The 13,861-nt window shown below is 46.0% G+C and overlaps 1 protein-coding gene across 1 annotated transcript in view; it reads right to left on the bottom strand.

Moving 5' to 3' along the window:
• sfrp5 (secreted frizzled-related protein 5) overlaps positions 1–7,474 on the bottom strand; it is an 87,334-nt gene extending 79,860 nt beyond the window's left edge. The window contains exon 1 of the mRNA XM_048551104.2: positions 6,288–7,474. Within this exon, the coding sequence (XP_048407061.1) occupies positions 6,288–6,807 (520 nt within the window). The 5' untranslated portion in view covers positions 6,808–7,474. The remainder of the gene's footprint in view (positions 1–6,287) is intronic.
• Positions 7,475–13,861: the final 6,387 nt, after the last annotated feature.

The following is a 13,861-nucleotide window of genomic DNA, read 5'->3' as shown; positions in this document are numbered from 1 at the left end:
CCCTCATCCAAGTCATTAATAAAAATTACAAACAGTGGAGGCCCAAGGACAGAGCCCTGTGGAACACCACTCACCACTGACTTCCAGGCAGAATATTTTCCTTCTACTACCACTCGCTGCCTTCTGTTGGCCAGCCAATTCTGTATCCAGACAGCTAAGTTCCCCTGTATCCCATTCCTCCTGACCTTCTGAATGAGCCTACCATGGGGAACCTTATCAAATGCCTTGCTGAAGTCCATATACACCACATCCACAGCTCGACCCTCATCAACTTTTCTAGTCACATCCTGAAAGAACTCGATAAGGGTTGTGAGGCATGACCTGCCCCTCACAAAGCCATGTTGACTGCATTTGATCAAGCCATGCTCTTCCAGATAGTCATAAATCCTATCCCTCAGAATCCTTTCTAACACCTTGCAGACGACAGACGTGCGACTTACTGGTCTGTAATTGCTGGGGATTTCCCTATTTCCTTTCTTGAAGAGAGGAATTACATTTGCCTCTCTCCAGTCCTCAGGTACGACTCCAGTGGAGAGCGAGGATGCAAAGATCCTCGCAAGTGGCGAAGCAATTCCATTTCTCGTTTCCCAAAGCAGCCGAGGATAAATCTGGTCCGGGCCTGGCGACTTGTCAATCTTAATGTTTGACAAAATTTTCAGCACATCAGCTTCCTCTATCTCTATCCATTCCAGCATGCACACCTGCTCTTCAAAGGTTTCATTCACTACAAAGTTCGTTTCTTGGGTAAAGACAGAAGCAAAAAACTCATTTAGGGCTTCCCCTACCTCCTCAGACTCCACACACAAGTTCCCTATGCTATCCCTGATCGGCCCTACTCTTTCTTTGATCATTCTCTTATTCCTCACGTAAGTGTAAAATGCCTTTGTGTTTTCCCTGATTCCTTCTGCCGAGCCTTTCTCGTGCCCCCTCCTGGCTCTCCTCAGACCATTTTTGAGCTCCTTCCTCACCTGCCTGTAATCCTCTCTAGCTGAACTTGACCCTAGCTTCCTCCACCTTATGTAAGCTACCTTCTTCCTTTTCACAAGAAGCTCCACCGCTCTCGTCATCCAAGGTTCCTTTATCTTACCCCTTCTTGCCTGTCTGAGAGGGACATATTTACTCATCACTCGCAACAACTGTTCCTTAAACAGTCTCCACATGTCTATAGTGCCCCTATCATGGAACAATTGCTCCCAGTCCATGCTTCCTAACCCATGTCTAATCACGTCATAGTTTCCTCTTCCCCAATTAAATATCCTCCCATTTTGCCTAATCCTCTCCTTCTCCATAGCTATGTAGAATGTAAGGCAGTTATGGTCACTATCACCAAAATGCTCTCCCATCACAAGATCTGATACCTGCCCCGGCTCGTTTCTGAGCACCAAGTCTAGAATGGCCTCTCCCCTCGTCGGCCTGTCAACATACTGCGTTAGGAAACCCTCCTGAACACACCTTACAAAAACAGCTCCATTCAAATCTTGTGCTTGAAGGAGGTTCCAATCAATATTAGGAAAGTTAAAGTCACCCATTACAACAACCCTACTGCGTCCACACTTTTCCAAAATCTGCCGACCTATGCTTTCTTCAATCTCCCTGCTGCTATTGGGGGGGCCTGTCGTAAACCCACAACGAGGTGACTACTCCCTTGCTGTTCCTAATTTCCACCCACACTGACTCAGTAGGCAGATCTTCCTCGACAATGGAAGCTTCTGTAGCTGTGATACCCTCTCTGATTAGTAGTGCTACACCCCCTCCTCTTTTTCCCCCCTTCCCTATTCTTTTTAAACGTTCTAAACCCTGGAACATTCAGCAACCATTCCTGCCCATGAGAAACCCATGTCTCTGTTATGGCCACAACATCATAGCACCAGGTACTGATCCATGCTCTAAGTTCATCACTTTTATTCCTGATACTCCTTGTCTTAAAGCAAACACACTTTAACTGATCCCTTGGTTCCTTCCCAGGAAAATGGTGGGAGAGAACTTGTCTCACAATCCCTCTGTTTTTCACCGGTATCTTAGAGTAACAGTTGGCAGGATGGCTAGTTTGTGAAGCAGGCTGACAACATAGACAGAAACAATCCCTGCACAAGCTGAGGTTACTGTGCAGGGCTGTCCTTCTCTACCCCACCTAGTTAAATTGTCAGGTTAAACTACCACCGGTCATCTCTCTCTAATGAGAGAGCAGCCTTTGGAACTTTACCTAGAGTGACAGGAAACAATTTCTGGGCTCAGCAAGATTTCTGGTGCAATGGGGAATCTGTCAGCTCATTCCCAACCAAATATGCATGCATCTTTAAAAAAAACATAGTTACAGTTCTAATCACATTGAATTATATCCCTGTTACATTCCACCAATGCTTCCATGATTTGCTTTTTCAATTCTGCAACATCAGATTTCAGCCAGGCCAAGAACATTTAGCCAAAAAGAGTTTTATGTCTACCTGCCCATGGTAAAGCTGTGATTGCACATGGTTCTCGTTTGCTGAAGCAGAGAATGAGCCATTTATGGAAATAGTGAAGACCTTTGTTTTGACAGCGTTCACAACTTTTATCCTGAAAGCGAAATGGTCACCAACATTTCTGTTCTTTCCAGCTGATGGGGGAGGGACAGGGTTGGCAATGGGCTTCATGGATTTGTTACCGGGCTGTGATTGTTTCTTTCACAGCTCCCAACTTGGGCTACGTCAATTGCACTGTGTCTGTTACACGGGGGACCAATCTCTGGCTCTATTCACCATGATTACCTCATGCAGTTATCTGGGACCTTCAGCACTGGCAGTGCCAGCATATGAATGAGATAGCACTTTACATAGTCCCAAAGAAACCAGCCAGTATACACATAGGTACAGTCATATACACACACGCAGTCATGCATACACATATGCGCAAACAAAGTCAAACAAACGCTCCTAGACATACAGTCATGTCTGCACATACACAAACAGCCTTGTGTATATAGGTACATACGAATGCAAAAGCACACAGACATGCATGTACACTCAGTAATACACTCAAGCCATACTCGCACTGTCTCTCTCTCTCTCACACACACACACAGACACACACACACACACACATAGACACACACACACACACACACACACACACACACACATAGACACACACACACACGTGCTCTACACATGCACATACAGTTTTACGGTTATACTCACACAGTCACTGACATGGCCTCAAACACATATACAAAGATGCACACTAAATATTCTTGTGCATAACGACACAGGCAGGCATAGCCACATAGCTACACATGTTCATAGTATGTCTCTCTCTCTCTCTCACACACACACACACACACACACACACACAGTCACACCAATACACACAGACAGACAAACGCACAATTACTAACAGTCACAAGGGGATGCACATAGACAGATACTAACGTACATCAATAGTGACACACACTTGCACATGTTGACACACACACACACACACACACACACACACACACACACACATAGACGCACACACACACACGCACTCCCTTTCTCCTCATCACTGCCAAAGATTAGATCTGCAGCAAATCATTCCCACTCACTGGGAACTTAACTCTTCTTGAACGAAACCAGGAAGTGCAACTTCTTGAAAGAGAGCCTGCATTAGCCCGATGGACTGAATGGCCTGAATGACTGAAAGATTCTGTGGAACTTGCAGCATGGCAAACATTTCTGCTGCGGGTGCACAAATTTATTTTTGGCAAGGACTTTTGTAAAAGGTTTTCATTAAAATGTTAAACTCGGAAAGTTAGAATTCATTCCCTCCCCAGATCCAAAGGTTAATCACAAGACACCGTGTCTGTGGGGACCATTTGTCAAGGCGGAATATTTTGAGCAGTTTTTCCTGGCACCTCAGTTGATTTTGGTTTTAATCCGATCCGTTTAAGTTCCTATAACAATCAGGCTATGCTGTGATTGTGATTATGGGGTCACGAGACAAAAACAGCCCTGAATGAATCTCAGAGAACACAATTCCCTGAACCTACTAATCATTCTGTCATTCTCACAAATTCTCCTCAACTAATGTGTGCCATAAACACACCATCAATGACAGGGTTAGGGTCATTTAGGGGGAAAGGGGTTTAGTTTTAACCCAGTATGTGTGGGTATAGCAGACAAATTCAATCGGGAAATTGGTTGAATAATTGGCGAGTAAAACTATGTAGTCTCTGGGAAACAAAGTGATGGGAGTGTGATGAGTTGGATAACTTGAACAAAGAGCTGGTTCAAGCAGGATGGGCCAAATAGCCTCTTTCTTTGGTACACCATCCTTTGATCCTAAACTGAGAAGAAAGGAGTGCAGTCCAAACTCTAGGGGCTGCGGTCATCATAGGATCCTTTGCTCATTGTGTGGGGGTTCAGCTCAACCCTGACAGATCTCCCCCCTCTCACCGTTCCTTCTCCCACTCCTGTTCCCACTTCCTTCACCCCTCCCTTTCCCCTCTTCCCCTTCCATTTCCCTCACACCTTCTTCCTCCTTCCCGCTCCCTCTTTGCTGTCCCTCTCCCTCAGAATCCACACTTTCGCTCCTCCAGCTCTGCCTCTTCCTTTGGGATCGCCCTGTGCTATCTCAACCTGGGGATGTAACAAATGAAGAAACACTGCCGACGACTCTCTGAAGTTGTCCACGGGGCAAGGGGATTGGGAGGTGGCGTTGGGCCTGAAGGTTGCCCATGGAGGGGTCTCAGGGGTATCTCCCAATGCAATTCTACCCCTCCCCACCCGTACGCAGGAGAGTGGAGCTGGGAGAGACATAACCCCTGACAGCACTTCCATATATTAGGGGATTTACAGTAAACTGGCCCACTGCACAGAAAGCTCCTAGTAGGTAGAGTTCTCAGTGGAAGGGAACATTTCCTGACACATTAATTATTTGTGCATAATACAAAGAAAGGGAACGAGAGACTAAAGAGGCACAAGTCACTTCTAAATGACATTTTACAGCATGGCTACACATTTTCAGATTACATCACAGGAATGGTTCATTGTGAAAAGTGCTTTCCTTGAAAAACCTGAGGCTCTCTCCACCTCTTTTAGCCTCCTCTATTTTATTCTCTCCTTTTCTCCCCTCTTTGCTTCAGCCAGCCTCTTTATCTCTCTTTGCCAACACCAGCTACTCTTCCTCTACATCCACTCTCACTTATACTTCCTTCCTTTAATATTTGCATCCTTCTCTGTCCATCCCTCTTATTCCGTGTCCCTGCCATCAGTTTTGTTCACTTTCCACTGTTGTCTGATCCCTTAACTTTATACTCCATCTGCTTCTTTCTGACACGCTCTTCCCTTATCAATCACCCTCTGCTTCTATCTTGCTGCTCTCCTATTTCACAGACTGAATGCGCTTTTGGGATGCCCTGAGATCATGAGAGACCATTTCTCTTACTCCCTCTTTTCCTTGTTCGTCACAGTCTCTCTCTCTCTCTGTTCCTATTTATTCTCGGTTTTCTTTCTCTTCCCTTCTTTTCCATCTTTCTCTAAGCCTTCCCTGTCTTCCTTTTCCCTCTGCTCCTCCCTCCAGCCCCTCTCTCCCACTTTCTCTTTCTCTGCCTCTTTCTCTGTGTCTTTCTTTCTCACTCCCCCTTTTCCTTTCAAGCTTTTCCTTTCTGTCCTTTTGTCTTTCCGTTCCTCTCCTTCTTTCTGCCTCCCTCTATCTCCCTCCATCATTCATTTTCCCACTCTCCCTTTCTCTTTCAGTGTCTGTCTCTCTTTTTCTTTTTGTTTCTCCAGTTCCCCCCGTCCCCTCTGCGCACTCTATCCTACTCTCTGCCCATCCCGTTCCCTTTCTCCCCATCCTGTTCTCTTTTTCCCTACCCCACACCCCTTCTCTCCATCCCTCTGTCTGCCTCTCTCTTTCTCCATTTCTCCCTGTCCACCTCTGCCTCTCTCTCTGTCCCCCCACTCTCTCCTGACGAAGGGTAATATCCGAAATTTTGACTGCTCCTTCCCCCCAGATGCTGCCTGGCCTGATGCGTTCCTCCAGCCTCCCATTTCTCCACTGGATTCCAGCATCTGCAGTTTTTTTTTGCCTCTCCCCACTCTCTCTATCACTCCACATCTCTGGCCTTAACCTCACACTTAGCCCCATGTCTGACTGACAACAATTCCAGGATGAAATGCTGCCGGAGGTTTCTTTACGGGAATGAGGGACCTTTCCTTTGTTGTTGAAGGTGGGCGTTCGAAATGCCCACGTCCCTGGCACTTTGACCCTCCCTCACTCACGCCCACTCCCTCCTCCCCCTCCCCCCACAGCCGTGGCTGCTGTCTTACCTGGCGGTTGAGTTGCTGGGTTGCCTGGCGACTGGAGCGACACGCAGAGGTCGTTGTCCAGTGGGAAGCGGTCGCACTTGAGCATCTCCGGCCAGGGGAAGCCGAAGGACTCCATGACGGGTGAGCAGCCATCCCGTACGGCCTGGCACAGTGAGTGGCATGGGTAAATGGGCCGGTCCAGGCAGATAGGGGCGAAGAGGGAGCAGAGGAAGATCTGGGTGTCGGGGTGGCACCTCTTGGCCAGCAAGGGCACCCAGCTGCTGGCCTGCTGCTTGATCTCAGGCAGGGTGTCGTGCTCCAGTAGGTTGGGTACACGCATCTTGCGGTAGCCGATGTTGTGGCAGAGGCGCAGGTCGCTCGGGATGTCTACGCACTGCGGCTGTTTGGCATAGAAGCGCCCTCCCTGGAGGTGGTCCGATTGCCAGCCATAGTACTCATACTCCTCGGCGCTGGCCCCCGAGCTGGACCCCAGGAAGCCGGCCAGCAGCAACCCCATGATGGCGCCCGGGACCTTTGGCATGGTCGGTGTGCCCCTGCCGACTGTGCGCCCCGTTGTTGACGTGAGGTGCGGGGGTGCCCGTCTCACCCTCTCGTTCACGGGCTCTTGATCAAATAGGACAGGAAAGATAAGAGCAATAGCCACGACCTCCTTCTGTTGCTGCTTTCCTGTCTCGCTGCCTATTTCTGGGTGCCAGAGTTGGGCCAAATGGGCATACACCTGGCTTTGCAACACGACCCACAGTCCAAGGTAAGGGCTATTAGAGCAGGGAGAGTTTTTGGCAATCTCTCCCTCTCTTTCTCCTTGATTTGCTGCACTCTTTCTTTATCTACATCAGATGCTGGCTATTGTCTCATGCAGTGCACTGACTGTTCACACACCACGCTCATAAATGCACTACACACAGACACATGCACACGCGCTCACACATGCACTCACACTCTCTCCCTCTCTCTCACACACTCTCAGCTCTCGCAGACTGCAGAGATGTGCCAGTATTTAGCTGCTCCCTCCTCCTCGCTCTGCTCCAAGAGCTAGACCAGCCCTGTAGGCTTCCCCACAATGCCAGGAGGATTTCATCGCAGCCAATCACCTTGAGGCCTGACTTTGTCCTGTTACTGTGAGCGCCTGGATTAGAGAGCTGGCTGCAGTCAATCACTGGAACAGCTACCTTTCTCAGCTCGGCACTCACACAGCTTTTTAAAGGCAAGCTCTCCCTCTCGCTCACCCTTTCTCTCTGTAACTGTTTGCCTGCCTTTACTTCAGACTCCCCTCGCTCTCTCTTCTTCCCCTTTGTCTCTCATTGTCTCACTGCTTGCTTCTCTCCTTTCACTCTTTGCTCTGCCTCAAAGTTCCTTTGTCTCTCCTTACTTTTCCTTTTTGTCCCCGTTTCTTCTGTTTTTCCTCCCTGTATTTCTGTGTTTATCTTCCTCATCCATTTGTTCCTTTGTGCTTTTATCCTGCTGCTCCTGCAACACATCATTTTCTCTGTCTCCTGACCAGTCTCTCACTTTGCTACCATTATCGTTGGCTTCTCCCCACCTTTGTCTCTTTCTAATCCATATAATGTGCGTTACTCAGTTCTTGTGCGCAGTTTCCTTAAGTCTCCATGCGGGAGTGTTTGTGAGTGCCAGGCTTCCCTGCGTTAGCTCTCTCTCTCTCTCTCTCTTCTTACTGTGGTATGTGTTTATCATTCTCATAGTCTGTTACTATTTTGGCTTATCTATCTGTCTGTTTGTCTCTCTCTCTCTGTCTCAGTGTATGTTGTTCAGGATTAATCTTCAGGATTAATTCCCTTTATGTAGCATGAGTTCAGCAGTAGTACAGGACTTTCAGTAATCACTGAATGAATGGCTCCACACTATTTAACATTTGATCCCAAACCGTTACAAAAGTGTAGAGGAAGAGGAATGAAAAGACAGTGCGTGTCAGATACCTGATGTTTGGAAGCCTGACTTTCCAAAAGGAACCCCTGCTATGTGTAAAAAGCAAGTTTGTAAAATAAAGACAAGGGCTGACTAATATTTAATGTTTCACACTCTATCCCCTGCTGTTCACATGCAGACCCTCACTGCTGTTGAGCAACAGAATAAGAGCTTTCACCTCATTGTCACTTGCCTATACACTAGTTTGTCTTCCAGTAAGCCTGACAATGGCCAGGTGGCTATTTGACTGCGGGACCTTCCGCATTGTCCATAGGGAGCTGACTGACAACAAAACAAATTTGGCTTGGTTTCCTATCAACTCTTACCTAGTGGAAATGTATCACTCTCAGCCTCCAATGAAACAAGAATTTACTTGAATCACTTCACTGTCAATTCCAATGTAATCAGCTATTCCAAAACTCTCCCTCCTAAATGCTTTTTCCTCCTTACTGTGCCCTCTCATCCTCCAGGACCCTCCTTAAAACCAATCCTCTGAGCAAGCTAGCAGACACCCGTCACATAATGCCTCCTTACATGGCCCAGTGTCAAACTTTGTCTAATCATTATTCCAATAAAGTAACATCCAGGGACATCTTCACTGCCAGAGAATGTGATGGAAGAGGTTCCATCGAGCATTGAAATAGAAATTAAGCAATTGGTTGAAAAGAAAGAATGTGCAGACTTACATGCAGAAGGCAGGAGAATGATGCAAAGTGAAATTTGGATGGGCAAGTACAGACTTGATGGGCCAAATGTCATTCTGCTGTGCTGTAACAATTCTGTGATTCATTGAAGGCACTATATAACTGCAAATGGTTGTGGCCAAGATTTAATTTAGATTTCCAGGAAAACCAAAATATTCCTAATTTCACTAATAAGCACTTTAATTTTGAGACAATGCAATTTATTGCTCGAGAGTAAATATTCCTCCGTGTCCAAAACTGAGTCAGAAAGGGTCAACCCAACTAAATTCAAGAGGGAAGTCAGGAGATGTGTTTTTACCAAGGGAACAGTGAGAATATCGAGCATGCTACTCAGAGCTGTTGAGGTGAACAGTACAGATTATTTAAGGGAAAATTAGAGAAATACATGAAGGACAAACGAGTAGAATGATATGCTGATGTTGAGGCTTCAGTTGTACAAGGCATTGGTGAGACTGTATCTGGAGTACTGTGTACAGTATGGACCTCACTACTCAATGAAGAATGTAAATAGATTGTAGATAGTTCAGTGAAGGTTTCCTCAACTTACACTTGAAATGGGCAAGTTGGCTTATGAGGAAAATTTGAACAGACTGGACTTCTTTTCGTTGGAGTTCGGGAGATGCAGCTTGATTAACATACAAGATCGTGAAAGATGCTTACAGGGTTGATGTGGAGAGGACACCTCTTGTGGGAAAACCCCAGTCTAGAATCTAAAGCGCGGAAGCAGACCATTTGACCCCTTGTGTCCACACCGACTCTCCAAATAGCATCCCACCCAAAATTTCCCATGGCAAACCCACCTAGCCTACACTAAAGAACAATTTAGCATGGCCAATCCACCTAACCTGCACATCTTTGGACTGTGGGATGAAACCCATGCAGACACAGGGAGAATATGCAAACTCTGCAAAGACAGTTACCCATGGGTGGGATTGAACCCAGGTCCCTGGAGCTGTGAGCCACCATGCCATCCCAGTTCAAAAATAAGGATTTGCTCATTTTAGACAGAGGTTAATAGATTTCTTTTTTTTTCTCTCAGGGAATCATGAGACCTTGGAACTCTCTCCTGAAAAAGGTGGTGAAAGCAGAGCTAGATAGATTTTTGATTAGCAAGAGTTTGAAAGCTTATTGGACTAGGTGGGATTGTGGGGGAATCAGACCAGCCAGGGTCTTCTTGAATGGCAGAACAGGTTTGAGGGGCTGAATGGCCTGCTCCTGCTCCAACCTTGTATCTTCATAGGGAGTGAGATGAAAATGGTTTGTGTGGCGCTTAAGCATCAGAGCTCATTTACGACCTGACCACTGGTATGGAGTAGATAGTTCTGTTCACTACCATCCTTGGCTCTATCACTGTATCATTGCATTTTTGTAATTTTAAAGAACTATGTTCAGTCAGATACTAACTTTACAAACCGAAGTGAAATACAAAGTGGCCAAGTTTATTCAATCTTACAGTTCTGAGTGGGTAGGAGAGATTGAGAAATTAAAAAGCTGAGAGAGACAAGCGATGTTAGGCAGGGTAGGGGATGATCCAGTATATCCTTAGTAATTCAGAGGTCCAGGGAATGTTCTGGGGACCCGGATTCGTATCCTGCTGTGGCAGATGTTGGAGTCTGAATTCCATAAAAAATTGGAAATCAGAATCCGATGATGACTATGAAACCATTGCTGATTGTTGGAAAAACCTGTTCCTTAAGGCCTTTTTGGGAAGGTGATCTACCATCCTTACCTGGTCTGGCCCACATGTGACTCCAGACCCACAGCAATGTGGTTGTCTCTTATCTATTAGGGATAGGCAATAAATGGCGACCTAGCCATTCAGTGAATGAATAAAAAAATCCAACAACATTCAACGAACTGCTATAGAAAGCAGCAGCGTATTGATGAAAGAGAAATTACATTAAACCACAATTCCACATTTGTAACCAAAGAAGAAATTTTGAAGTATTGTTATGTCAGAAAATGTAGATGTGTGAGCACAGCAGGCACCCACAAGCATCAATGTGAAACATTTGTTAGTGAGGAATAAATATTAGCCGGATCACAAGGGAGACCTGTGCCCTGCAATTCAACAAATACAAACCAGATTGTGGCCTCAGCCCCACTTTCTCATAATTTTCAGCCTCACCTCCACCACCACGCCCCCACCCCCACTTCTCTTGCTGTTCAGAAATTTATCCAACTCAGTCTTGAACGTATTCAATAACACAGTCACAATAACACTGTTCATCGGGGAAGAGAATTCCAGGGATGAGCTACTCTCCGAGAGAAAGATTTTCCTGAGTATCCCACACACTCACTTCGGCAAACACTCACTGCCTGGCCTGCTGCGTTTCTCCAGCTCCAAACTGTGTTATCTCTAACTCCAGCATCACCTGTGGGATGTTGTGAGAGGCCTGTATTAGCTTGTTTTGTCACCTCAGGGCCCCCAGCACTGACTGGAAGAAAGGTAGCTTCAATTCTGAGAGACTGCCTATGAAGTAGAAAGCTCAAATGTACCCTCCGCTGGTCATCTTCCAAAACAAAAGTGTGTTTAAATATTCAGGTCAACAGAATACAATCTGGTAGCCTTCAAGGAAATCATTTGAACCTGTGCTGATCCTTTGAAAGATCTGTCCAGTTAATTTCCCCATAGAATCTTCCCAATACTGCTCCACAGATTGGCACACACTCTTCCCCTTATCGCTTTACATCTCTCCTTTGCGGGTATCTACGTTCCTGCATCACTCTATCGTGAAAAACTGAAGCCAGGCTCCACAATAAATTGAGATAACAAGGTATGGAGCTGGAGAAACACAGCAGGCCGGGCAGCATCAGAAGAGCTGGAAAGTTGACGTTTTGGGTTGGGACCTTTCTTCAGAAATTTCCCAACCCGAAACGTCAGCTTTCCTGCTCCTTGATGCTGCCTGGCCTGCTGTGTTTCTCCAGCTCCACACTGTGTCATTTCTGACTCTAGCATCGGCAGTTCTTAAGTTAAAGATTTTGATTTTGCCCTGACTAGGGCTGCTACACAATAAAGGGAAACTTAGAAAGGGAATGACAATTTATAGCACATGAGTAGTGTTTGACTGGATCATGATTGGCACAGACAGCAGGAAGTGATCCCTGTAAATCTTAACTGATTAAACTTTGACCAGCCAGATAGACTCTTGACAATAAATTACTTCAAAACCTCATTAACTATCATTTTGGTGTGCTAATCAGAGATTCCAACTGCAGTGAGGGTAAAGTGTTTTGGGTCCATCAGCTTCTTTCAAGTGGGAGAGGTTCAGAGCCGTTCTCTCAGTCTTGTTCTATATGACCCCCTTGTGATCTCAGGCAGGATGCTGCACAGGATCACTGAGGCATAACATTAATGGGTAAGCTCATTCTATCATCCTGGATACAAATCAAAGACTGCCCTGTCCACAACTTGGAGACCATAAATCACTATGACGATCACATTCACGAAAGATTAAAGTAAGGGGTCATCCTAAAACAATACATGGCACAAGTGAGATTCCAGTTGGAGTAATGGGAATTGTTTGCTACTTTATCCAAAGAAAGATACACTGACATTGGAGGCAGTCCAGGGAAGGCCCATGAAGCTGATATCAAGTATGGAGGGATTGTCTTGTGAGGAGATGTTGAGTTGCTTGGGTTAGTACTCTTTGGAATATAGAATAATGAGAGGTGACCCTATTAAAAAATGCAAGATTCTTAGAAGACTTGATAGGGTATATGTGGAAAGGTTGTTTCCCTTTTGTGTGAGAGTCTATGACCAGAGGGCATAATCTCAAAGTAAAGAGTTGCCCATTTAAGTTGGAGATGAGGAGGAATTTCTTCTGTAGGAGGATAGTGAAACTGTGGATTTCTTAACCACAGAGGGCTGTAGGGGTTGGGCACTTAAGTATGTTCAAGGCTGAGATAGACCATGTTTTTGATCAGTAAGGGAATCAAGAGTTACAGGGAAAAGTCAGGGAGGTGGAGTTGAGGATTATCAGATTGTTGAATGATGTCATTACATGGCAGAGGAGACTCAATGGGCCACATAGCCAACTTTTTCTCCTGCCTCTAATGGTCTCATGTAGCTTTATAGGGCTCACTGTCAAATCTTATTTGGAAGCATTCCTGTGAAGACCCTTGGGATGTTTTGCTTTGTTAAGAGCACTGTACAAATGCAAACTGTTGCTTCGAGAAGGAGAGAGAGATATTTGTGTGAAGCTGTGGGCGGTTGGGGGTGGGGTTGGGTGTTGGAAATTGGTGTTATAAAACTACAGAACTGGCATGCTGCATAAAAGTGGTGGAGTGCCATAGAAACCTCCTTATGGTAATTCAGAATCAAAATATGTTGAAATATCGTTTTGGTACGCACACATTTCCACATTATTACAGTCGGGTTTTGGCCTAGACAAAATCAAAATCATCCCTGCAGGCAGGGGATCCAGGACCAGTTTTGGCTCTGAGTTGAAATTTCCTGGCTTTACAGAGGGCTAAATGTGGTATAGTTGAATGGATCCCAAATTAATTCAATTTGGGATCTAGTGCCAACTTTCCTATCACTCTGGCACCAACTCCTCCTCTTCATTCCTGATTGTGGGTCAAACATTTCTACTGGATCAAGAAGTAACGTAACTCAAGTGCATTCAGGAACTGCAATGCTCCTGCTCCCTATAACACTGTCTTGAGACAACACAGTGTGGAACTGGAGGAACACAGCAAGCCAGGCAGCATCAGAGGAGCACGACCCTTCCCGACCCAAAATGTCAACTTTCCTACTCCTCTGATACTGCCTGGCCTGTTGTCCTGAACGAAAGTTGACATTTGGGGTCGGGAAGGGTCCTGCTCCTCTGATGCTGCCTGGCTTGCTGTGTTCCTCCAGCTCCACACTGTGTTGTCTCTGACTCCAACATCTGCAGTTCTTGCTATCTCCCTGTGTGTCTGGTGTGTTCTTTGTGTCACTTTTCA

This window comes from Stegostoma tigrinum, chromosome 20 (assembly GCF_030684315.1).
Source record: "Stegostoma tigrinum isolate sSteTig4 chromosome 20, sSteTig4.hap1, whole genome shotgun sequence".
Taxonomy (NCBI): Eukaryota; Metazoa; Chordata; class Chondrichthyes; order Orectolobiformes; family Stegostomatidae; genus Stegostoma; species Stegostoma tigrinum.
This window is presented reverse-complemented; position numbering and strand designations above follow the sequence as displayed.